General features: G+C 44.6%; 3 protein-coding genes across 3 annotated transcripts in view; 1 reads left to right on the top strand and 2 right to left on the bottom strand.

Annotated features, from left to right (window-relative positions):
* The first annotated feature begins 4,390 nt into the window (after window positions 1-4,390).
* gpha2 (glycoprotein hormone subunit alpha 2) lies at window positions 4,391-6,555 on the top strand. The gene is made up of 3 exons (XM_035624352.2): window positions 4,391-5,078; window positions 5,188-5,372; window positions 5,461-6,555. Exons 1-3 carry the CDS (start codon window positions 4,958-4,960, stop codon window positions 5,563-5,565), a joined length of 411 nt encoding a protein of 136 aa, XP_035480245.1. The 5' UTR covers window positions 4,391-4,957; the 3' UTR covers window positions 5,566-6,555.
* A 926-nt stretch (window positions 6,556-7,481) lies between these two features.
* LOC118300172 (glycoprotein hormone beta-5-like) lies at window positions 7,482-10,886 on the bottom strand. The gene is made up of 3 exons (XM_035624353.1): window positions 10,263-10,886; window positions 9,095-9,296; window positions 7,482-7,923 (listed from the first exon to the last, which is right to left on the bottom strand). Exons 2-3 carry the CDS (start codon window positions 9,293-9,295, stop codon window positions 7,735-7,737), a joined length of 390 nt encoding a protein of 129 aa, XP_035480246.1. The 5' UTR covers window position 9,296; window positions 10,263-10,886; the 3' UTR covers window positions 7,482-7,734.
* Window positions 10,887-11,018: 132 nt separating this feature from the next.
* Window positions 11,019-26,175, bottom strand: part of ppp2r5b (protein phosphatase 2, regulatory subunit B', beta) — a 35,306-nt gene continuing 20,149 nt past the window's right edge. Inside the window, exons 4-13 of the mRNA XM_035624338.2 lie at window positions 25,413-25,505; window positions 24,829-24,959; window positions 23,850-23,909; window positions 21,385-21,493; window positions 18,883-18,936; window positions 18,500-18,550; window positions 18,281-18,400; window positions 17,878-18,005; window positions 16,491-16,592; window positions 11,019-15,246 (exon numbers count right to left, since the gene is read on the bottom strand). Of these exons, the coding sequence (XP_035480231.1) occupies window positions 15,018-15,246; window positions 16,491-16,592; window positions 17,878-18,005; window positions 18,281-18,400; window positions 18,500-18,550; window positions 18,883-18,936; window positions 21,385-21,493; window positions 23,850-23,909; window positions 24,829-24,959; window positions 25,413-25,505 (1,077 nt within the window). The 3' untranslated portion in view covers window positions 11,019-15,017. The remainder of the gene's footprint in view (window positions 15,247-16,490; window positions 16,593-17,877; window positions 18,006-18,280; window positions 18,401-18,499; window positions 18,551-18,882; window positions 18,937-21,384; window positions 21,494-23,849; window positions 23,910-24,828; window positions 24,960-25,412; window positions 25,506-26,175) is intronic.

Raw genomic sequence — 26,175 nt, 5'->3', positions numbered from 1 at the left:
TTAACAAAGTTCATTCATGCCCCTCTCTCTCTCATGATGAGGTGCTGTGGCCCATTCACATGTACAGTCTCTCTACCCCCCCTCGCTCTCTTTCTGGTTGGCATGGAATCAGAAGAAACACACGCTGCGACCGTCCGTGCAACTGACAGTCAACACACTAATAGTTTTGTGTGTTTGTGTGTATGTGTAGGTGGGGGGTTTGGGTGATGATGTCACACATTCCGTTTTCCATTGACATAACTGGATTGGGAATGTTTGGGGTAGAGGGGCCATAAGATGATAATTGTGTTTTTGTTAGAAAGTGTGTGTGTGTGTGTGTGTGTGTGTGTGTGTGTGAGAGAAAGAAAGTGTGTGTGTGTGTGTGTGTGTGTGTGAGTCGTGCATGCCCATCCAGCATCGACTGAATCGTATGTTAGGAGCAAGCACTGCAGGCTGTTCTTAAAATGCATCAAAATAGGATTGATTTGCTCAACCATCACCCGCTGTCACACAAATGTGTGTGTACCAAAGTGCATGCACGAGCCTAACAACACGTGAAAGACAAAGAAGTGTGAATGACATCATTCTTATCCATATAGAATTCTGACTGTATGTAGACAGAGGGTTTAGTGGACAAGGCTGCCATCATTATATTTTTACCTTATGAATAAACACAAGCAAAAGCGAATACCAGCTATTCTGACCCCCCTCCCCCGTCTGCAGCACTTCCCCTCAAAGATGAAGAAAAACATACATACGGTCGCAAATATAGGGTTTGATTTTGGGATAAAGGTAAAGTCATTTCTATGCATGGCTGCATGGGCACTGTAGTGTCAAGCCAATGTTACTCAAACACATGGAAACAGTCCGTTTGTTGGGGACAATTTTTGGCAGTGGACTGATTCATATTTGGTGCCCTGATGAGTAAACGCCAGCACGGAGGTGTCTGCGGGATTGAGTCAAACCAAACGACAGCGTGTTTGTTTATGATAATGACGGGAAAGTGCAACAGTGTGGCTCGCTGATGTGTTTTTAATAGCTGTTGGACAATGGAACTCTATGGCACAGAGGGATAATATGGAATCAAGCTTTGACTACATACTACGTAGTATTGATTAGACGTAGAAATGTACTGTCGGTTTTGTTATTTTAGTGGAAAAAAAGTCTGTAACTCTGTAATATAGTCTTAAAATGTCAGTTTTGATAAAACAAGAGGGGAAAATCTGCCAGAGTGAGAATAATGTCATTTTTCCAAATCAATTTATCTCAAGCAATTTCTAAGGGTAAATTGATTATTATTATTATTATGCTAGGGAAGCGACCTGGCTTTTTTCCTGCCTCAAAAGACACACTGATCTAAAAAAAAATATATATTTGATGTCTCAATGCTGTCCCATGAAGAGCTATTGATTCTGATATACAAATATGAAGCTGGTCACGTAGAAAATATATACACATACTGAAACAAATCATCTGGAGATTTGGAGATTGGAATGTGATGGTATTGAAAAGTAAGTTTCTCGACTTCTTGAATCAGTTCTATTGGAAGATTTTTCAGTTCTGAGAAGGACAAAGAGTCAATTCATTTATTTTTATGGCCCAGTATCAGTGGGGTTTCCTGGCAAGCAACACCGTTGACCCCCGACATAGTTAGAGCCACTTGGAAGACATGGAAAGACTCAAAGCAAAACCAAAAAGTAATAATAATAATAATAATAATAATACATTTTATTAATAGAGGAAGTTTTAATAGAGGATCCCACCACCCACTAACCCCAACCCTCCCCTGAGGGCTGGGTAGCTGTTCCCGCTACTGAGACGTATTGTTCCTTCACCGTCAAACCCAGTTTCATTTGGAGAACCACCAAGAGAGAACAAAGGAAACCCATTGTGGGTCTTTGGCGACGCGCTCAAGGAACTAGAACACGACGAGTGACAGAGACACTCGTCAGTGGTCTGATCTGGCAGCCGGTGACCTTTGTGACATGCCGCTGAAGCTCACACGTACATGCTGCAGCAAATAATCGAATTAAAAGAATGTCTTTACCCGCTGGAGTTTGGAGGGGATGGTTGCTAAGCTGACATCCTCTGTTCAAGACAAAGTAGAAGAGAAGCAGAGTCAGGCGTTCTCCAAATATACCCACCATGTGCCACACACACACACACACACACACACACACACACACACACACACACACACAGAGTTGACCCAAACCCACAATATCTTCTGACCCGACCCTGCCCTTCCTCCTGCGACCACAAATGGAAAACCCAGGCAGACCTTGTGTGTGTGTGTGTGTGTGTGTGTGTGTGTGTGTGTGTGTGTGTGCACACGTGTGTGCGTACATTCAGTTAAGTTAATACGTTCACTTGCAGTGTGTATCAACTGGCAGCTGAGGCTTAGAATATTATTTTTGTGTGTGATTTTGTGTGTGTACATGTGTGCCGCTACGTGAACATGTGTACGCCTCCTCGCATGTGTATGTGTGTGTGAGGTGAAGCTGTGTGTGTTCTCACTGTTGTGGCGGTGCGTTGATGGAAAACCTATCTAGTTTTCCTCTGTGTCACAGCAGCAGCAGTCCCCCTGAAGGTTTAAAACAGAGTGCGAGGATGGGGAGGGTGAAGGGACACGGAGATGTTAACACACTCCAGGAGCAAGACAAAGAGAAGTTCAAGGCAACTTTAACATTTTCGAGAGAATTTCGCGTGTTTTGTTGCACAGGTAGAAGGAGCGGAGAAAAAAGACAAAGAGGGAGCTGTAGGAAAAGAGAAAAAAAAAAGAAAGATTCAGACACACTCAGCTCTCTAATTGTGGGTGTGCCCAGAGCTATAAGTGCCTTACCTGTGTTACTTATAGCCCTGCATGGGCTCAGAAGAGACACACACACACACGCGCGCACACACACACCTGTCTGAAGACACACCTGCCCTGCGCTTGACAAGCTGCGCTCTCCACTCCACATCTTCAGGTAAGACCCAGCTCACTTTTACACCTGGAGTGAACCTAACACTGCTGGAACAGACACAGTGTGTCTGCTTGACTTTTGGCTTTACTACAGATTTTGTATTTTTTTGCATGTGTAAAAAAGTGCACGCCAGATTAAGCAGACATGTTGTACATTTGGGAGCAAATGCGTGTTTAAACCCATCGGTCTTTTCCTCATTTTGCATGTCTTCGCCCACAATGAGAGTGAAATATTGCAGTTTGTGGAGAGAATCTTTCAGGGTTTGTGGGTTTTATTTTAAAATTCATCTATCCTGTACCTTAGTGGAGTATTTATGTACAACTAAGCATTATTTTTTTCATCCTTAAAAGACATAAATAATATCAGCTAATAGCAGATGTGTCATTCTCCGTCAGTGAACACATTAAATCCAAATTCAATGATTGCATCTGTGTGATATGATGCAGGTGATCCAACCTACATTTACTGTATGTTTGCATGATACAAGACAAACTGGTCTGCTGCAACGTCCAGGTCAGTACCTGGTCAGACCTGAAGTCTTCGTACAGTTTGTTAAATTCAAGACAATAGATGATCATTTGGGAAAGTGACTCTGACATTTTTTCAACTCTCACTCACCAAATATCTATACATGTAAAGTGCTTTCACGCAAGGACTATGACAGTTGTTGTAGCTTTTTTAGATAAACACTTTTTGGCAGTTTTGGCTCGAAAGATGCTTGATCCCAAATATTGGAGACGCAGCTCACGCTACATCACTGATCTGAGGGTGGACAGTGTGTCAGCTGTGTGTCTCATGTTCCATTGTACACACACTTTTTGAAGTCATTTTTATAGACAGCATTGATAACAGGATTTAGAAAAGGTGTTTGTGTGTATGGAACACACGCCCTATAAGGATCCAAACTTTTCCAGGGTGCCCTTGGTGGTCCTGGACGCCAGCCCTCCACACTGTCACTTCCCAAAGTGGCGTGTAGTCCTTTAACAAAGCACTTTCCTGAAAGCCCAAAACCTTCAGGCGTGGAAACCACACATAAGAGGAAAAAGCCAGGCATTTCCCCGGCCCCACTGGCTGACATGGGGTTAATTGCCTCACGCGCACACACACACAATCCCGACCCCCGTTAATTTTGTCTTACCAGCAGCGCTAATGGCCTCCCCAGGGCTGTTCCGCCATCGCCACGGCGCCGATTCCCAGCGCTCCCATCGGAGCTGGAAAGAGCTGCCATTTTAGAGGGCAAGGGTCAGGATCGCCAAATCCTCAGGAAAATATGACTTTACTGTTTACACACGTGTGGGAGTGGGAGTGTGTGAGGGGATGGGGGGGGGGGGGCGCACCGGCACGTGCATCCATGAACACTCAGGATCATGCACGCATGTGCGCACTGAGAACATATGTCCATGTTCATGCTCACACCACTCAATGTGTGAAACAAAGACCCGCGGGATCCTTCACCTTTTAAAGTCTTATACTCATGTACAGGGATCTGCCGACGGAACTGCTGTCACGGCGCTCGGCCTACGTGCGCATTCGCACAGAGCCGGTGAGTGTTAGAAACTGTGCACACGTGTGTCAGCAGGTACCTGTTAAATGAGGCGGGTTGAAAACGGTAAAGACAGAAGGCTGTTGTTTTTATCCACATCAGCTGTTACTCAGCTGAGTGACACACAGGCAGACGTGCGCGATGGGAAATCACCTTGGCCCCGATGACGGAGGGCGCTCTGGGTTCAGCGGCAGAAGATCACCCCAGGTTGAGACTTGGGTCTTTGAGGAGGTCGCGGATCTTCTGGTTTCCTATGTTAAGAAACCAAATCAAGATTAAAATATTAAAATATTAGTTATTTTAAGTGGTTGAAACTCTTGTCACAGCCTCGTGCCCCTCATCGCTGGTTGCAGCAGTTCAACCAGGAAGTGTTTTAGATTCTGAAAGTCTAATAAGTTAAAATCCTTGTTGAAAAGTTTGTGACTTATACTTATGTTATTCTGTTTGGACCCTCCAGACTGCCGTTCAGATGTCGCCGTGCATGACCTCACACCTCTGCCTGCTGGCCTTACCAGTGATGTCACTGCTGCTGCTCTTCTCTCCTATTGGTTGGAGCTACGATGGCCTCACCCCTGGCTGTCACCTTCACCGTGAGTTACACGTAGACATTTTTAACTCCCCAAATCTATTCGCAGGAAGCAAGAGGGTTTATGGGTAGTGTGGTCCTAAGAACAGCGACACCGTCTCCCTCCTCTGCAGCCTTCAACGTGACCATCCGCAGTGACCGCCGCAGCACGTGCAAAGGCACCCATCTGGTCTACGCGTGCGTTGGCTACTGTGAGTCCAGCGCCTTCCCGTCCAGATACTCCGTGCTCGTGGCCTCCAACTTCACGCACAACATCACCTCCGCTTCGCGATGCTGCACCATCAGCAAGGACGCCAAGGTGAGGAGTGGGAGGAGATGCAGGATCCTCACAGCTTGAAATGTCCATTACTCTTAGTCATTTGCCTGTGGCCTGTCTGTCCCCTCAGGTCAAAGTTCGCCTGGACTGCCCCCGCGGTCGTCACCATGACGAAATAGAGATCCTGACAGCGAAGGCGTGTCGCTGCGACATGTGCCGCAAGTCCCGCTACTGACGCGTCAAGACGACGCGCTGTGTCGGACCGGGATTAGAACCAGATTACAGTGTCAGTGACAGCCCAGTAGCTTTACTTCTTCTATCTGCGTTGACTTCTTTTGAGTGTTGAAGACATTTTCTTTGTTTTCCCTGAACACAAATTGGCCTTCCACCGTGTTACTGCCGAAAACAGAGTGACCCTCGTTTGTTTTCTTACATCAATTTGACAGAAAATGCTGACGAGAATCTGAAAGTTTCTAACAAACCAAAAGTGGAATTTTTAAGAGAGATTTGCCATGGATCAGTAACCTAGTGATTTGATATTAAAATCCCAAATTCACACTTTGCGTGTGTGTGTGTGTGTGTGTGTGCGTGGGTGTGTGTGCGTGCGTGTGTGTATTTGTTCTGTGTTTTCTGTGTTGTGTAAAATATGATGTGGGGGTGGCTGTTCTAGAAAACTTGACACACATTTGTGTTCAATGCTGTTCTGTCACACAAAACCGAACCTTTTTCATGTTCTGCTTTGACACTTGATTTACATGCACACAGCTTTAAATAAAGAATAGTCATACTATCATGCATACTTTAGAAGTACGCGGTGACTCATAATCAAACTCACTGGTTTCACCTCTCTTTTATATTGAATTATATATATATAGGTTATAATGAAACAAAGAGTGGTCTCAAACTTTTGGACCACACTGTGTCATAACTATTGAAAACTTTACAGGGGAGACAGTCAAGAAATCTGCTCATAGGCTCGTATTAAACGTCAGTAAAAGTCAGTATATTATTAACGTTTGGAATCAAGGTCATAAAGTTCATATCAATGAATTGTTTCATTCTTTGCAATAACCACTAAGCCCAGACACATAAGACTAAAGAATGTACAAAATCTATTTATATTTATGAATTTGAACTGAAAGACGTTTTGTAAATAATGATCTATTGATGAATCCAAAGAATGTTTGAAATATCAATGAAAGGAAAAGAGAGAGAATGCACTGTATAGTTTGTGGTGAAAATTGTGTTTCAATAAATTTCTATTCTGCAACTGCTCGTGGTTGATGTAGAACTTTGCTTTATCGTCTCACTTTACACACGCGCCCACAACACTTTCCATAACTCTGGGGGACATTACAATAACTATTTATTCACTGGTGACTTAGATACATGACCACAATCTCTTCACTAACCCAAACCTTAAATTTCAACCCAAGCCTTAAATGTAATAATTTACACTGTAGGAATTTAAATTTTGTCCCTGATTTACCCACAACACGAGTACACACACACACACACACACACACACACACAGAGTTACCTCCTGGTGGAAGATTTCCGAGCATTCCTACCTGGTAGATATCAGTACTATGCAGTAATCAATAGTTACTTTTTTACTTTGGTCTGTTAAAGTCTGAGTGCCGGTGTAGACGATACACACCATGGCTGGATCAACCCTTGTGAGATCCCTGGGCCAGTACTTAGCTCTGGGTCCCCAGTGACCTCACCACCGCCATCTTTCCGTGAATTGTGCACACGTCACGCCATATGCAAGTCAACAAATTTCACACGACTTATGCACCATGTGAGTACAATCTCAACTTGGAATTAATTTACAGTAAAACTGTTTTAAGGACCTTTCCACTTCCGCTGAAGTTGTTACATATTCATGTATATGTCTCACAAATGTGCAATTCCTCTAATTCCTGCAAACTGTGCACACTCTTAACATACAGAAGGGCCCTTGAGGGTCTGGGGGCCCCCGGCAGAAGCCCACTTTGCCTGGTCAATCATTTGGCCTTGTTAAACTTTATGAATTTGGATCATAATCAGAGCTAGAGTTGATATACAATCAAAAAAGGGGCTTTAACTTTATGTTTTTCATTTCTGTATTTTTTCACAGCAGAATCACAAATCTCGTATTCTGATTTCTTCATTTTCATCCCTTTTATTTTGAATAATCATTTCTCCTCTCATACATACAGACACATGTTGTATAATGATACACACACAGATTTCAGTCGACAGGGCTGTTACTTAATGTCAGGTATCGTGACATGCAAACTTCTTGCTGGCAGTGCGCAGAAAGCCCCTCAGGAAGTCTCGTAACCCACCCATCCGTTTTAACTCTGGTTATCAGTGCAACACTTGGTAACGTTGTGTGCTGAAAGTGCTGTTGGGTCCCTCAGAAGGTCTCACACTCTGTGTCCTGCGTGGAGCAGATGGCACAGTGGCAGTGCAGGGCCATGGGGTAGTGGTAGAGGGGGGAGACATCGGGCTGGCAGCCCGGCAGCCGGGCGGTCATGTGGCGGATACGGCTGTACGTGCACACACGGTGGTGCCGCTGGATGTAGGGGGGATCCGGCACTGGTTTCTGGGGGGTTCACACACACACACACACACACACAAATTTGAAACTCAGGTTACAGTTGATGACCTCTTTCCAATTTATAACCAAAAACTATTGTCAGTGAATGCAAAATCTGGTATCTATAATACAGTGTCAATGCACAGAAAGTCTAAGACTGCAGAAGAAGAAATTAAAAGTCACAGGCGGACTGAATGATAATAAATAATGATTTATGTCCTATAGTTGACCTCACCCTTAAAAGATTTGAGGTAATAAAACCCATAGAAGACTGTGAGACCACAGCAGCCAATGGTACACTTACTACAGTGTGGGAGTGTAAAAGATACTTGTATCATAATCGACCCAAGATGCTTCATTCAGAACATTTGAATCCACATCTCGTTTGTATGTGTTGAGGAAATCTTGTCACTGGGTTCGCCCTTTTTTTTTCTCACTCTGAGGAAGATCGTGATTATTGTTGAGTGAGCAAACTCTATATCCTCCACGGAAGACTGTGAGATGCATTTGAAAGCTCCGGGAAAAAACGAGATAATCAATTGGACCATGACTGAAGATTTTCTATTTCAAATGAGCAAACGCAGTCCACTGAGACAGACCATTAGATGCAGGGAAAAGTGAACATTAAAAGTAGTAAGTGAACCTTAAGAGGGTTGGTTTTTTTTTGTTTCTTTGTTTTGTTTGGATTGTCAAGCCGATTAAACTCTAATGCTGACGTTCTGCCATGAGTCATCGCTCCTATTGCTGATTCAGAGCTCTTTCTCCTCCAAAGACTGACTGAGTTCCTGACCCACTAAACTTGGTTTTTCAATTACTCTGAGGTGAAATTTGAATCTCCGCAGTCAAGAACAAGTCCTGTGAAAGTTCACTCACCCTCCCAACTTGGAGGGATTTGAGCGTCTTTTTATGACAGTAACACATGGGTCAGAGCTGAGAGTGGGTCATCAGCCTCCTTTATGGTTTGGGTTGAGTCCTGGGTCATTAATCATTCGTATGATTTCTCATAATTCCCGCATAATGGAAGCTTTCAGAAATAGCAGCGGACAAAATGTGGGACTCCTACATCGGTGAAATGTAACTGATGCTCTGCGTCATTACTGTGTGTGTGTGTGTGTGTGTGTGTGTGTGTGTGTGTGTCTGTGTGTGTGTGTAGATACAGTATGTGTGTGAGTGTTACCTCCCAGGTGTGGCAGCGCCCCCAGCAGGCCTCGGTGGTGATGCGTAGTCCCTTGCAGCCAGGCTTCTGGGCCACGAAGGAGAACTCTCGCACGGCGCAGCCTCGGAAACCGTGGAGCGCGGTCGTCACGGCAACGCACATCACGGCTGCCTTGGCAACCAGGAGGAGGAGGACAGCGAGGGACAGAGGGTGGGGATGCATCCTGGGTGAAATGGACAGGGAGTGAAATAAAGAGTGTTAAGTAACTTTATTGGGGGAATTCCATCATTATATAGATTTATGTCCATTATCCATCAGCTACAAGTTAGAAAGAAACTTTTCATTATTTTGATATGTTTACATTGTTAGGGAGGAAACTAATATTAAGAATGAATTGTATCGTTTGTGAATTATCGGGCCTGAAATAACTCAGTTCTTGTTTATCAATAATCAAAACAGACAGAAATATTCAGTGTCTTCAAATAGATAAATGTTTACATAAAATGAGTTTATTGCCAATAGTTTACATCAGTAGGAGGTGAGCAGTACCCAGTGTGACATCTATCATGACTCACACCTCCCTCTAGTGACTATTCTGGCCACTGCAGCACTGCACAGCACCACAGACCTCCAGCACACACACCATAAATAAGTGTTTGTTGGCAAATTAAATGGAGTGAAGAATGACACGTTCAGAAAGAAAGAAAGAAAGAATTTGACTGCAGAACAATGTTAGACGCCAAACCTGACATGGGAGTCAGCAGCTGTTGTTCTCATTTCCCCCTGAATCAAGAATCGAGAGTCTGTCCTCGAATGCAACTGGAGACATCTGCCCGATTATTCTGCACATTCTCAAGCAAACCGCCTAAACCGTACTGAAACAACTGGAGTCACATCGGCTCAGCTCGACAGCAGAACGTCTCTCTAAAATGAAAATACCTTCTGCATGGACAGAATGATGTGGGACACTTGCACGAGCACTGATGCTGCTCACACCACACTGTGTTCACTGTCGGCACAGTGATTACAGGCTACGAAACCACAGTCAGTCTGGTGTCAAACATCCCAATAATAAAAATTGAGTACACCATTTGAACCTAAATCATTTCAATGTCTCAAATGATCATTTAGTCGAGGTCTAAAATGGACTTACTTTATGAATTTGTATTTTTTGAAAGCCAGGTCTCACCTTTTCAGCCGAGGATCTTGCAGAGATTCGAGCTGCCGGACTCCTGTGTCCCCCTCTCTCTCTCTCTCTCTGCTCAAATAACCGGTGAATGGAACCAATCTGTCCTTGTTATTGTTTTTAGAAGGCCATTGGGGCGGACGGACACTCTGACATCATAGCAATTACAATGAAATACCATTAGAGACCCCAAGCCAGAAATAATGGATACTCCCTGGAAAATAGTGATGCTTGTCTATGTTTGCTTAACCCCGGCCTGTATCTCTCTCTGTGTGAGGGCGTGTGTGTGTGTGTGTGTATGTTTGTTTGTGTGTGTGTGTGTGTGTGTGTGCAGGTCTTTTATACAACTGGTCGACTCCCAATGATGTCAGGAAGGTCTGTGTTTGACCTGACACTTCTTCTGACAAAGGATTTGTATATGAATCCAGAAGACACAGCACCTTTTTACTGGGCAAATTGAAAACCATATAATCAAATGTACATTCAATATGACTTTAAAATGTGTGTCGGCTGCTGCTAACTTTGTCCATCATGCAAGTACGGTGTCGCTGGTATATCAGAGCTTTCTTGCTGACAAAAGATGGGGGGCCAGATGACAAAAGACGGAGCTAAAGGGGGCTGAAAAAGGGGTCAACTTTCATTTCAGCTATTCCGATATGCACATCAAGACTCATCATGATCAAGTATCCGAGGAATTACACTCAGCCGCAGAGACAAAAAGTGAGACACAGAAAAGAAGAATGGCACAGACTCTCGGGGTGTTTTCTCAAAGTGAAGTTTCATTTTTAGCACATAGTTTGTTTTTTCTCCATTCTACACGCCCTGTAATGTTACGTACAGTAGTAAGCCTCTCTACATTCAACCCCCCACCACCACTGTGTTGGTCCCCAAAATATACATCTTCTGCATCCTCTTCGTCATCTTCTCTAAGGTTTTTTTCTTCAACACAACAAACACAGACCATTGGGCAGACAGTGCAAATCTAGAAATTGAGTGAAGTTGCTACGTAACGCGGTTGTATGTTTCGGTAACATTTCCATTTTCCCTTGTTACTGTTGCTCTGACTTATTGCCATTCTATCGTGTCTAACTCCATCTCTTCTCCTCCCTCCGTCGTTCTCCTCCTCTGTTTTTTATCTCGGCTGGCTGCCCACCTAGAACCCGTTCACACTTCCCGCTCCGATTCAAAGCATTGGTTCGAATTGGGCCGAGAAATGGCGGCAGGGAGGAAATGTGACGGTGAATGACAGCATCAGCATCTGAGCTCTCCACCAACACTCTCTCTTCCCTCTCCTCCTGTTTTGCACAATGGTCGACGGAATTCTAAAACTGAGGATTACTACTGGTCGGTAATCGCTGAGAAATTCTCGAACAGTGGGAGCTGGGCTTCAATGACTATCAACGGGGGTTTGTGAATAAGCGAGCCAAAAGAAAATTAATAAATGAAGCTGTTTTATGACAGCGAGGTCGCGTTTTGTCTCTTGTCATTGGGGTTTTTATAGCTTTTTTCTTTTGTTTGTTTTTTGCCCGAATCAAAACAATATTTGAAATCAAACTTTTGCAATTTTGAAGCTGAGCATCCAATTGGAACACACACCTGTGCTACCTTTGTTTTGTCCTAAGGGGTCAAATGGAACCAGGCGAATATTTATCTAAAAATCTTAACTTGGTCTTCAATTTTGTAGCTCTTTTTTTTCTCCAGAGCTTTCAGTCGCATCGCGCGGTCTTCATCGGCAGTTTGGCCCAGTTGTCATTGGAGGCGGCTCTGGTGCCATCGCGTGACCATACATTCGGACCACCGCCGTTGTCCGGGGCAACCGAGCAACTGCATACGCTGCAGGTAAAGGTTACTGTAGTAAGTGAACCGTTGGCCTGGTTCCATTTGACCCCATGTTGGATTCAACACCAGCAAATGAGAGGAAATGCAAAGCCGCAGTGTCAACCTCTGCGAGTGGCCAACATCTACTGTACGAAGACACAGTGGCAGATTAGGTGTGACCGTCAGAGCCAAACTTCGAACATGAATCATGACCCGGTTGGAGTTTCTAAATCACTCGTCAACAGCTGAATAAAACTTTTAAATGTCAATCTGAGGGCTGTGAGTTCAAATGGATTTGGGAGCCGCGTCGACTCAGGCATGACCTGAGGTGAGCGGTTTTGGGATGTTTGGTTACGAAGCAGCCGACGGGTGTCTCTGCGTCTCGAGCGTCCGAAAAGACAATCAATCGATTGGTGTTTTTATGATACATTCGAATTCAAACCCTGTCCTGTTCAGGAAGGAGACAAGGATAGAGAGAGAAAAGTTTCCTCTGGTTCCCTATCACTCTATCTACACACATCTCCTGTTCACTAACTCACTCACGCACACACGCCGTCACACACACACACACACACACACAAACACACACACACACACACACTTACACAACCTGACCATCGTCTTCGAATAAGGTTACATTTCCTTATAGAAAATAAATAGCATCAGTATCAGTTTTCCACAAAATGAACAAGATCATACAAAAACCAAGTAAAATAAAAAAACAACATAATTACAAAGCAAAATCATTTTCCATCAAATAAATGTACACAGAAAGTACCGTTAAGACAATGTGAATATCAAGGACGCAACAGGAGTAAAAACGAGTGCGGGGGGGGGGGAAACGTTTGAGTGCGACACCCACTTTTGGTTTAACCCCCTGAAACACAGATTATCCTGAAAGAATGAAAATATTGCTAAAATAATTTTTTTTTTCACTTTTTTTCTTCTTCACCCTCTCTTTATGCCATGGCTCTATTGTAACAATCCGACAAGAATAAACAGGTTTTTGTTGGTTCGCACACACAAGTTATCATCATCATCATCATCATCATCCTCATCATCATCATCATCATGGTCGCCATCTAGCAGCTTCAGGTCTGCTGAGCCTAAAGGAACAAACGCTCCGGGTTTCAGATATCCAACTGGATTATGGTGTTTTTCTTTTGGTTTGAGACCCTCCGGTTGCCTCTGTGTCGGGCCGGGCCTACGGATCCCCTGTTTGGTTGTGTGCTGAGGGGGGGGGGGGGCTCTGAACTTCAATCTGATGAAAATGTGACCTCTGCAAATGATTAAATCTGGTCAGCTTTTAACAAAGACATTCCAAAAAATAAAAAAAAGCAACTGTGTGTACCTGGTGAGGCTTCTGACCAACAGCGGCACTACAGAGTGATTTTTTTTATTTTTAAGAGGGGATCCTCCTTTTGTTTGCATCACACAAGAGCATGCAGGAAATGCTATCCACGTCATGCCTCCTGGTTCACCCCTGTCCTCTGAATGACAGCACTGTCAGCAGATATGAATATAAACAATAAACAAACTCTATTTTTTTGCAAGGGGAAATGCATTTGTTAGGGCCTCAAGCATACAGATAATGTGACTCGGTGAATGAATGTAAACTTAACTTTGCAGCTTTAAACGTGGAATGTTTTTGGATTTTCTGCGCCGTGCCCCTTTGAAAGGCCATCCACCACACCAACCATATTGAACATTTCAAAATAAAAGAAAAACAGCCATAAAGAAATCCAGTTCACTCTTCCCCTCTTTAAGGTCTGCTAAAGGGGAATTCCACTGAATTCCAGCACTCACAGTATGGCCTCATACAGTTAACATGTGACGTGAATTCAGAATTCGAGCCGGCCTTCCCCTTTATGGTTTCTGCTACACTAGTGTTTCTCCCATAATACACTACAGAAATATCCAGAGACATATGTATATATATAAAAACATTATCATCATCATCAGTAGTACTTAGAGTAGAGTAGAGTAGAGTAGTAGTAGTAGAGTAACAAGTAAGAAGAAGGAACATTATTGTACTTTATATCATTATCATCTTCATCGGTGGTTATTTAACCTCGAGGGACTCTCGGCTCGTCCTTCTGTGGAACCCGACAGGATGGGAGCAGAGTCAGCGCCAGAACCAGCTGTGTGAGTCAATATGTACTGTGTGTGGGTCTGTGTGTTTGCAGGGAATATTTCGGTGCATTAATCAGTTGTCGTTGTTGTGTGAGGTTTGACCCGGACACGCTCTCTGTAGCTCTGTCATCTCACATCTACAGCAAATGTGTGCGTTTGTGTGTGCGTGCATGTGTGTGTGTGTGTGTGTGTGTGTGTGTGTGTCTGGTCTGTGCTGCAATAGTTTAGGGGCCTTTGTGTGAAATTGCTTCTTTCGTCTATTAATGCATTGTGCTATCCACGCATGAAATAAGCATCTGTGAGCAAAAGATAAATACGAGGCCACAGTACAGACTCGGTTGGTTAAATTTTACGACAAGTTAGACACACGTTAAACTTGGTTAGTGTTGCACCACAAGAGAAACGTAATCTCTTACTTTGAGGCAGGTGAGGAGCAGGCCAGCCACCGAGTTGAGGCACTGACCTGCAGTTTAATAAACCAGCCATTACTCTAAATGACAGTCTGCACTTTTGGACGATATTCATCTTCTGATCTGCGGCGTAATGTGCGCACAGCAAAAGGTGAACCAGTTTCACACAACTCTCTCAGGGAAAAGGTACTTTTTTGTATTTTTTTTTTACCTTGGATCACTGAGTTTGTGTGCTTTTTTGGAATAAAAAAGCTACCTCCTCGATGATGCAAGACAGAAAAAAACGGAGGATTCCTTTTTGTACCTCTCTCTGTCTCCCAACACTTACACCATCAACTTCACGTCTTCTCCCTGTCCCCTAACCCCTGTGTTATCCAATCTCCGTAGAGAGAGGCACCTAGGTGGCACTCTCCCCGGGTCCAGAGGAGGCCCCGCTGGGTTTGAGCTCAGGATGGTCGGAGTGGGCCGTCTGCGGGGACGAGGGGGCCGGCGGGTCCCCTCTCTCGCCCCGCTCCTGGAGGTTGCGCTGGTTCCTGGCGGCCTCGGTGAGCATCTGCATCCGGCGCTCCTGGTGCTCCTCCAGGCCTCGCCAGAGATCTGCACGCTCCCGCTCTCGCTTCAGCTCCCTGGAGAGGCAGGTTGAAGCAAAGGAGAGGGGTGAAGAGAAAAGGGTAGAGGAGGGGGGGGGGGGGGGACGACCTGATGAACAAGCTAATGATGCATCCAATGGCTCGGAGGCAACACATTCACTGTCTCTCCCTCGTCGAGCAGAGGATGTAGCTGTTTTAAAGACTGTTCAAGTGAGAAATGGAGGACAGGTAGAAGAGGACGAGCTCGGAGAGGAGATTGATAAAAGACAACAGGTAGAAGTAGAAGAATTATTTCTCCCTCAGCTCTTTGAATGCCTCGAAACGGTTCAATTAGAGGAATGGTTCAACCTGTTCGGACACATCTTTTGCTTTCTTTCTAAGTGGCACAGAAAGATGACGATATTACCATTTTAAATGCCTTAAAACCTTTTCTCAGCGAGCGTCAGCAGCGAACAGTAGCCTGTGCTTTGTCATGTTGGGCACCATTACGTCTGTAGAGCCTGGTACGAGACTCACACGGGCCTTTCTTCTCTGTTATGACCCCTTCCACTTTTCAAACTTGATACTTGATAATACTTTGATAACATACTTTAATTGTAATGGAGTATTTCTATGTTGCACTACTGCTCAAAATACTTCCTCGACCAGTGACCAACCCAGTCTACTTACACTACGTCCCTTCTATCGTCTCTTTCCGGACATGCTTCTGCCTCTAGCTCGTAAATGCCATCACTGACAACACTCTGCGACAGCTATGTCGTACCGGCAAATTTCACTGATGACCTTTGGAATATTTTGTGAACTTTATGTTAGTTGTGCTTGATTAGCAAACTCCTTCCTTCACCGCTGTAACTATTTGTCAATTTCTTCTCTCACCATGAAGCTTGAGGGTTCATGGAAGAAAAGGGGACGGTACTTGCTGTCAATCACACTCATGTTTGTCTTCTCTTTTTCACTCTTTGGTAAGAAAGCACATCCAATTTTTCATTTAAATGCTGAACTATTCCTTCATCATTCCCAGGGGGATGCCCTATCTTCAGATTGGAGCAGGGTGACGGACAGGTGGACTCGGGACGGGGTCCGTGTGCTCAGAAGATGGCCTAGGTGATACATATTTACAGTGTGAAATACGATGTGACCGATAATGGAACAAATACCATTGGAGAAACCACTGTTGCTGCCTCTTGTTGTCACTGTTATATGCAGTGTGAGACACACACACACACACACACACGCACACACACACGCACGCACACACAAAGAGAGTGAGTCATGCTCACTTCTGTTTCTCCACTTTGTAGGAGGCAGTGAGGTCATCAAACAGCTTGCTGTTCATCTCCATGAAGGTCTTCAGCACGTTGTAGATCAGAGACACGATGGTCCTGGAGGGACGGAGACGGAACATAATTAATCCGACGGATCGTCTGTCCCCGGGGATTGTGGGTTAGGAGTCAGAAAAGCCCGTGTTTTTGGGGCGAGACTGAATCATTGGCAAGCGCATGCGTTGCCTAAGATGATAGGAGGTTTGAAAAGAGTCCAAGGCAGCTGTGAAGCTCAACGGCAAATCATTGGTATTGGCATTGGTGGAAAGAAACTGAGCTAATTTATCACATACGTTTTCTTTTTGTGTTTCAAGTGCTTGTACTTTGAGTATTTCTACTTTATACTATATATGTAATTTCCTTGCAGCACCTGGTGGTAAAGTTGGAGCAACTGACGGGGATACTTTATTCCATTTCAGGTTTCCGGCAGCGCTGAAAAATTCAACGCAAATGCGCGTATTCTGGACCGTTGTGTGCAACCGTATTTTAACACCACGTAGCAAACATGGCGACTTGACACGGAAGTCGCGTACACCTCATGTAACTATATTTAACTCATTCAAAGTTGACGAAATAACGTTGGTTCTTTGTTGCAGGTGATCATACAGATATGAACACTTATGGACAATATATTCAGATTCCATGAATAAGTTCTAAATATTACACACTGTAGCTTCAAGCAATACATTTACTGAACAGCTACTGTTAGAGTCAACAATTTTACCAACAAAAAAAAAGACCCATTAAAATATCCTGCCGAGATTTTGACCTAACAACTCAGCTGTATATGAAATATGTATTGGTTTCACTTCAGCAAGATAGAACATCTGGTTATCATGCATTAACACGTGTTAATGCAATATAATCGTTATTATTATTATTCAATTGTATGACATTTATTATAATGTCACACTGGAAGGGGCCATTCTCTGTAATGAGTACTGCAGATACTCAAGTACATTTTGCTGAATGCAATATAAATACTTGTGCCATCACAAACACGAGCACTGACATGAGCGTCGACAATAAAGGGAGGGGGAGGAGGGCGTGGATGATTTTGGTGTTGGTGCCAGTCTGAGTGTCCGGGGGCTTGTTACAGCCGAGCCAGATAAAGGGGCAGTGTGTTTTTGCCTTCATCCCGACTTGACCTCCCCATAAAACAGGTTTCGCCCTCTGATCGGACAAGAGATCCACTGGGAGCGCTTTAACGCGCAAGTCACTTTTCATCCCAGAGCGCCGAGGGTCACGCCCAAGCTGGCCAGGAGCTGAAAACAAACGCTAGGAACGAGAGTCAGGCAGGCGTGGTATTCATTTGTGTGTTTGGTGTTGCACATGCACCACTGACTGGTTCCAGTGCTCCTTGGACACTCTGTAGAGGGTGGCGAAGACCAGCGGCAGGATGACTTGACAGTTCTCCTCTATCAGACTGAGGATGTATTCATTGTTCCAGAAGTAAAGAGCCCGCTCCGCTACCTGAAAGACACACGCACACACAGAAGAGCACATCCTTTGTGAAGTTGATGACTCTTTTTTTGCTTCAGTGGATCATGTTTTTTCTAGAATGATATAAAACTATGTGGTGGGAATGAGGTTACTGTTATCAGGCGAATTAGTCCCAAAACTGTTAGTTTTCAACATGGGTGTAAGAGTTTATTTGTGTCACCTCATTGGTGATCATTTCGATTTATTAGGATGCACATTTTCAGATAACACTCTCAGATTTTCCAGCGTGGTTGGAATGTGTTCACCTGGAAGTGAGGGCTGGAGATGCAGGCTGCGATCTCTTTGAAGAGCGGCTCCTGGACCCTAATGAACTGAGATGGCTCGATCACATCCAGGATCTCCTCGATCTCCCCCAGGAACATCACCTAAACACACGTACACAACAAGACACGATTGTGTTAAATACAAAAACAATGATAATGACTGAAGGTGCTCCCAGCGTTTGATTTCATCCGATGTCTCACCTCTTTCTGCGTGCAGGTTTTTGGCCAGTACTTGAGCAGCCCTCTGATGATCTGCAGAGAAAATATGAAACACGGGTATAAATACACTCTGCATTAACTCAGCTGGGTAGATGGCTGGCTGTCATCCATTTGTACCATCTCCATTATTCATGTTCATACAAAAATATGATGTTAACTTTGAGTCTCACTCTTACTGTACTGATATTGGTGAAAAAGGAGGTACTCAATAATCTGATATTCTAACAGTAAACATCAGATTTTAAATTGGTGAACTACTTAAAGGAATAACATTGATTATAATGTTTCATGGTCATGAGTTCAGCTATAATGTTAAGGAATAACATGTGTTGTTGTATGTGAGGTGATAAAAAAAATTGTCTTACATATTCAGTGACTGTAGCATCTTTCTCCATAAACTGCACCACACAGTAGGCCAGCTGTAAGGACAGAGCCGGTGAGGTTAGAACACACATACCGATGCAAACGCACACACACACACACACACACACACACACACACACACACACACACACACACACTCCCTGAAGCCGTCAAGGAGACAAGAGGGATCTTAGCAGTTATCCCTCAGGATTACACACTGCCAAAGATTGGAAAGACAAGTTTTCCAAAGGAAGATGTGTGTGTCATGAGGGTGTGTGTGTGTGTGTGTGTGTCTACATCAGCTCTTGTCTCCTCTCATATGGTCTGCAATCATTTCCCATTATTCTGCAAACGTGTGTGCATGTGTGTGTGTGTGTGTGTGTGTGTGTGTGTGTGTGTGTGTGTGTGTGCGTGTATGCGCCCGTGTGTGTTTTGCGGTTGCCCCATCCACCAGGCCCGGTTGCCGTGGCGAGTGGGCACCGTGGCGACGGAGAATGTGTGTGCGTGTGTTTACTTCGGAAGGAGTGATGTCACAGACACAAGTCCCTTAAGGGCAATGTGAGATAGAGTTTAGACCTTTTGTCTCCGCCTCTGTCTTTTCTCTTCAGTTCTATTTATACCTATGACTTGTTCACATTATTAATGCGCTGGTTCATTTTAGGACTTTCAGATAATATACGTTCAAGTGTCGATAGAATAGAAGAACGCTGGATTGTCCAGTTTTATAAGTACAGACAGGACAGGCTGTGTCCTGTCAAATTGTTGATGTTTGTTGGGACAATCAGTTTTTACTTTGTTTCATTTCTTTTTTTCTTGTCTCAGAATTCTTGACCTGCAGCTCCATTGTCTGTCTCTGTGTCTCTCATGGCCTTCACACATTTGTTCACACATTCAATCTTTTTTCCTGTCTAAAATCCACCTCTCCTACATACAATGCACCTTCCTCCTTGCACCACTCCGCTCGCTCCATCCCTAACTTTCCTGTCCTTCGCTCACACCACAACATGGTAACAGAGCCACAGACACGGAGGGAGCGGAGGCTGAAAGCAAGGGGTGTCAAGCTCGACTAAAAAGAAAAGGTGGCAAAAGACGAGGATTAAAATAAAGGTGCTGAGCGGTCAAACTGTTTAAAGCATTAGCGAGGCATTAGAGAAATCGCCTGGGGTAAATATGATGTTGGATTCCGTTGTCAGGCCGGGCTTTGTGGTTGCAGAGGGCCGTTGTTAGGCTAAGGATTATGAACACTGAAGACTGAGATTTTACCACCTCCAAGTCAAGGTGACAGGTCAATTTAGGCTCTATTTTTGTGGATGAAGTCATTCGAGAGCGCTCCAATATTGGCCTCTTATCTCGACATTAAAAAGTAGCCTTGCCATGTCGGGTACGCCACAGAGCCACGTCCAGAAGTGTTACAATCACAAATGGGACCAATTAAAATTAGATACTAACATCATCAGTCTGAACTAGTATTAAAGGACACAAGCACACCGAACAGCAATTTCAGTTGAGCATGAACGCGAATGCAGTGCATTTCGGGAGCGTGATGTGAAACCATTTTGCAGCAGCATAGCTCTCGCAGTTGTTATCACAGCTCAGTGATTTGAATATAAAAATAGGCAAACCCTTCACAGACAACAGGAGGGACGATTCCAATGTGTTTCACTGCTCTGAGAAAACCTTCATGATTGTTAAAAGGTGCGGATGTGATATTGTATTTTTGATATTTAGATGCCGAAGTGGGTCACCCCCGTGCAGCCACACCTACCGACTGCAGCGCTGCTGTCCACTCACAACGTTTCCCCCGTGACCCCGTCAAACTGAGTGTGTGAATAATGTATGTGTGTGAACCACAGGGAGAGAGACGCGGAGGAGAAATGTAGGGCACGGTGATGCTGAGACTTGGAATATTCATACACACACACACACACGCATATACACATCACAGACCAGTTTGTGAAGAACAAACCTTCTGCATAATCAAATAATCTGTGACATGAATAAAATGCACACACACACGTACACATGCCAAACTGGACTCCATCTCTGTCCATGCACCATCCCGAACACACAAACTCATACACAGACACACAAACCAAAGGCACACACTCTCTAATTCAAAGACGAGTGCATCTTTCTGAAGCCCTATGTCTGACTCAACTCTACCCCCTAGTGGCCGAAGCGACACACTGCAGAAACCACTCACTAGCACTTTGTTATGAAAATCATATTATATCATATGATTCCAAAGTTGTATCCGCACACATGCAGGTTATATTAAAGCCAAATATTTGCCGACATGGTTCCATTGAGACAAAGAGACAAATTGCACGTTTAATAAGAGATTTTGGTGATGCTAAATGGAACCAAACCCCTTTGTAAGACTACTGTCAGGCTGAAAAGTACAGTGAAGCCAATCAGATACTAGTGCAAGTGGTGGATTGGAGTCTTTTTAAGACTGATAGGTAAACATAGACATGTAGTTATTGGAGGATTTTATCACTGACCTGTGCATGGAAGATGGAAAGGGACTTTGCCGTGTGTAGCGGGATGAGGACCCGAACCAGGAACTGCTTGTGTTCGGCCTTAAGAGGCAGGGCGAAGCCATTTATGATGCTGGAGAAGAGGAGAGGAGACGACATGACAGTTACACTTACAGTCTGTTGTGTTTTGTGTGTGTATTCACTCCGGCAAAAATAACAATATGTTTTTGTCAGTGTGTCAGAAAAATAAAAAAAGAAGTGAGGAAAAAATGCTATTCACATTTTAACCTTTTTCACATTAACATAAAGTTATTCAATCAGTCGACCAGTCGACTGAACCATTTCAAATATGAGAATATGCCACGATCTCACCTTGATTTAGTTAACTTTGATACATTTGGACTGATACTGTGCTTTATGTGGTGAAGTCCTGTGTTTTTAACTCTTCATTCCCATCACACATCACTCCAAAGACTGCCAGCGCACATCTGCATCTGTCTGTGCGGCCGAGTCTATTCTTGTACTGACTCCGCTTGCGAGTGACTGGACGAACGCGTGGTCCGCTCCGCTCACTACTCCACTGACTGACACGGCGGTTCTGGGTTCAGGAAGAGTGGGAACTAAACCTGGAAAGTATGCCACTTATTTCGCAGCACTCTGAAGCAGCTTGTCAGTTTTTATATTTGTGTATCAGCCAGTCCACCTGCGTGATGCACACGACTGTCAGGCTGCCTTCATTTTCTTACAGCGTCTGAATAGAACATCCCTTCGTAATAATATCTGCCCCCTGCTGTTTCTGTAATCTGTCTATCTTCCTCCCTTTCACCCTTTTTCCTGAATGCCCCTGTCGTCCTCCCCGCTTTCATTTTCTCTCTTTCTCTCCCTGTGCGATGCATCCTCCCTCGCCCCGTCTCGCTCTCCTTCTCTCCGTGTGTGGGAGGAGCTAAAAATACCTCTGTTACCACCAACATGAATACAAACCTCTCTCTCCTCTCCTGCTCTCCCTCCCCCCTCGTTCCTCCACTTCTGACTCACGGACTTTTTTCTCACTCGCTCATCCTCTCTGCATCTCTCATCCCCTCCATTCTTCCCTCTTTTTCTCCATTAACCTGTGATTGTCGAACCCCCAAAAAGCCATCGTGCCCTTTTCGACCTCACGTTTCGGTCTTTGGTGGCGGAAAAGAGGTGGTGAGGGGTTCGAAAGAAACACCCTTTATGTTGGGACAAAACAAGGAAACAGTAATATCACTTTTGCTGAAACGGTGATTCGGGGAAATATGATCCTGGCAACGCTACTGTCACCGATTGAGTGGGCTCTGAAATGATTACAGCTGCATCTGATACTACGGCTTCAGTTCTGTCGTCCTTTCTTCTATGATTCCACCTGTCCCATGTATGAGTAAGCGAGCAAATCTAATACTTACACGGTGTAATACACAGTGCCACAGAACAATTCTATGATTATATATATTATATAATAGGTCACCACTATAGACAATGTATGTGCATATTCCACTGCATATGCTAGAGTCATATTGACAAAGTGCTGCTTTCTGCAAGAAACACTGAACACGCTGATACAGTCATGTTGCGCTTATATGATCATGAAAGCGACCAAGGTTAAAGTCACGTAGTGCTGTGTAATCGTGAACGTGCTGTCACAAGTACTCGTTTTTAGAGATATTCATGATTGTCTTTCATTTTCCTTTAAATCTCAAACATCCCAGCGGCAACAAGATATAGTGGAAAGACTTGGAAGAGGACTGATCTCCATTAGTGAAAAACACGGGAGTGCATATCAAGTTACCATCAGTGTAGCAACTTCCCCAGTTGTTTTTCCCATGTTCAACTTATGCCCGAGATCCATTGCCTTGTTTTCTCGACAGAATGCAAACGCACAGACACTGTAGCTAATCTTTCCTTTGCGCTCCACTTAGGGAGCTGGGGATGTGGTCTTGGATGATCACTCAGCATCAAAGTGGAGAGAGACAGAGCGAGAGAGGGTGTTAACAGCAGCGAGTCGAGTGCTTCAGAGTCACTCCTGCCGAGCTGTGATTCTAAACGTCTTCCTCATAGGAAAGACAAAGAGTGGAGAGCAGATCGAGCGACAGCAGGGGCAGCGTACTGCACGGACCGCTGAGTCATCTCTCGTTTACGCCCTTAAGCCTCCTCTTGCTCCCTGCGCTTCCGGGCTTCTCACAGTTATCTTCACTTGATAGGGAGCGATGATGATAAATGTACAAGTGGCTATGCTTCGTCACCGATTTCATTTTGCCTAGTTGTTAATTTCATTGGGCTCCCAGCTGTCTCGCGGTAGGAGCCGCTGGCCACGAGCCGACGCTGCATGTGTGCATACGCCTGTGTGAGTGTCTGTTATTCAATTCATCGTGCATATCATCAGGGCCTAGATACTACTACGCAGCGTACTGCGTATCCTCCGGCAGCATGGGTTCACTTCAGAACGTGCGCGTGTGCGTGTGGGTACGAACCTGCCGAGGATTTCCAGCAGCTCTGCGACGCCGTTGAAGTGCTCAGTTTCATATATGAACCTGAAACAACACATCAGGTTCGTCAGCATATATCAGCAACAGTTTTCTGGTCAAAGTAACTAAAGGAAGGATCAGGGATGGTAAATGTAGAGAAGTGTAAAGTAACCCATGCATATGAAAAAAAAAAAGGTCCTGATATTCCAGGCTATCCTCAAGAGTTGATCGATTCCCGGACATCTCCTCTCGGTGAGGAGAGAAATGGAAGAATAAGATGTACAGTAAGAAATGCGCTCGGCCTTGCAAACGATGACACTAAAGCCAGCTAACTGAAACATAGAAACAGCTAGTTGCAGCATTGGCCCTCCCATGTTTGAATTATAACGCAGACGCGACAGGGGGCGAGAGTTCAGCCACACTCGGTTGAGGCAAGGTGACGAAACACGACCGCCGCAACGCAGCATTGTTGCCGGTCAGAGCCGTAAATCCTCTGATGAGATTTGTGTCGCTTACACACCGACTCAGCCCTCAGCAGAGATGCGGGATGAAGATACAAGTGCAACGCCCGTCCGGGAGTGTGCATCCCGGCAGAATACTGCTTTCTCTCGCGCCGCCTGGGCTCCCTGCTCACTCTTACTTTTTGGCCAGAGGGAACCTCAAGTGCCCGGAACTTGAAAAATGAAGGAACTGTTGCGGGACAACTAAAAGCGTCTGAAGCAGTTTCCTATCTTCCAAAGCCTAGCAAGGATTGGACGGAAGGCACGCTGCAAAGCGGGAGCTATTTTGGAAAAGTCCAGTCTCTGGCTCTTAGTCCAATCAGCTCCTCATTAAGCTGTGAGTCAGTTAGCCAATGACAGGCCGAGGCAGCTTTTCTCCATGCTAATGGTCTTTGTTTGTTGGCAAAGGTTAAATCATTTGATTCCGAAATTGATGCTAAAATGCCATAAGTATTGCCTGTACGTTAATAGATTGCCGCCTGCACCTGAGGAAGATGTTGTTGATTTGTTTGCGGATGTAGGCTCGGAGGCCCAGTAGTTTTCCATAGACACGGTGCAGGATGGTCTTTAGGTACTCCCGCTCCCTGGGGTCCTCACTGTCAAACAGCTCCAGGAGCTGCACACACACACACACACACACACACACACACACACACACACACACACACACACACACACACGAGATAATTAAAGACACAGATACAGTATGGTTGCACTTGTGACTGCATTTAATCTCTAACCTGCTCGCTGCAGCACCCAGCTCCTGACCCCAAACTAATTGGAATATTTTTCTCATTTGTCTCTCTCCGGTGAGAACATTTCCGTGGCAATGGAAATATAGCCACACAGCCAAATCTTAATCTCATGGACTGTTTTTTCCTCAGCAATTTTTAAAATAAAGCAAGATATTAAAGTTCAATTTTGTCCAACAAGCACTGTGGGATCTTCACGTAAATTCCCTTGACCTTTTTTTTTTTACTTTTATTCCAAAAATAACTTCAGGACTTTCCATCCTGGGGAGAATTTGTCAAACGGCAGTTTTACAAGGCGGTAAAGGGGAGGGAATTACCTGCAGAACAAACTTCTGGTCGACATAGCGCTTGGCCATGGAGGGCTGGAAGTCCGGGCTCTCCAGGAAACGCAGAAAGAACTCGTACACCAGCTAACAGAGGCACAGACAGCAGAAGGGTCGATGTCATGGAGTGTGTGTTTTTTGTTTCTAACTCTTGAACTAATGAAATTGAACTTATCAATCAGAGATCTTTAGGGGATGCTGCTGGTTTTTTAAATCTCTGATAAGAGTCAGTCTTACTGCCAGGCTGTGGCTTCATATTCACTGTACACATACTGTATGCGAGTGGTATCAATCTTCTCATCGAAGGTGTATTTTTTTCAAAATGCCGGACTAGTTTTCAAAGCTGTTCATGAGCGCTACACGTGGCCGCAAGGAAATGGGAGCGTCAAAACCCACAAGTCTTAGAAGGTGGCATCTGAAAGGATCCCCTACTGTACACTTGACGGGAAGGTGTGGATTTCGTGCTTATGTTTTGACTCATCTCTTCCCGAAGGCGCGGAGCAAGTGACACCACAACACACCTAAATGTCATCTGAGGAAGCCTCGCAAGCCCAAGCTCCATTTTGTGATTCGGGGCCGATAAATGTTTTTCTTAAAATCTTGCTTCAAACAGACGCTTTGACTGATCCAAAGGAGCTCGGGCTCGGGCAGAGTGTGTTCATGTGCCGATAAATGCCGTACGCAGGGAGGTGTGTGCATCATGGCATTGACCGCCCTCCATAATATAGAATATAATATATACGGTCGGGTCTATTTT

The sequence above is a fragment of the Scophthalmus maximus genome, chromosome 2 (genome assembly GCF_022379125.1).
Source record: "Scophthalmus maximus strain ysfricsl-2021 chromosome 2, ASM2237912v1, whole genome shotgun sequence".
Taxonomy (NCBI): Eukaryota; Metazoa; Chordata; class Actinopteri; order Pleuronectiformes; family Scophthalmidae; genus Scophthalmus; species Scophthalmus maximus.
The sequence above is the reverse complement of the archived record's forward strand: the minus strand, read 5'-3'. Positions and strand labels throughout refer to the sequence as shown.

What these genes read in the sequence shown, in the direction of transcription:
- gpha2 (XM_035624352.2), top strand. Translation starts at nt 4,958, where the DNA reads ATGTCGCCGTGCATGACCTCACACCTCTGCCTGCTGGCCTTACCAGTG. An exon ending in CCCTGGCTGTCACCTTCACC is followed by an intron (nt 5,079 to 5,187) that starts GTGAGTTACACG and finishes CCTCCTCTGCAG; the next exon opens with CCTTCAACGTGACCATCCGC. An exon ending in CCATCAGCAAGGACGCCAAG is followed by an intron (nt 5,373 to 5,460) that starts GTGAGGAGTGGG and finishes CTGTCCCCTCAG; the next exon opens with GTCAAAGTTCGCCTGGACTG.
- LOC118300172 (XM_035624353.1), bottom strand. Translation starts at nt 9,295, where the DNA reads ATGCATCCCCACCCTCTGTCCCTCGCTGTCCTCCTCCTCCTGGTTGCC. An exon ending in GGCGCTGCCACACCTGGGAG is followed by an intron (nt 7,924 to 9,094) that starts GTAACACTCACA and finishes TGAACCCCCCAG; the next exon opens with AAACCAGTGCCGGATCCCCC.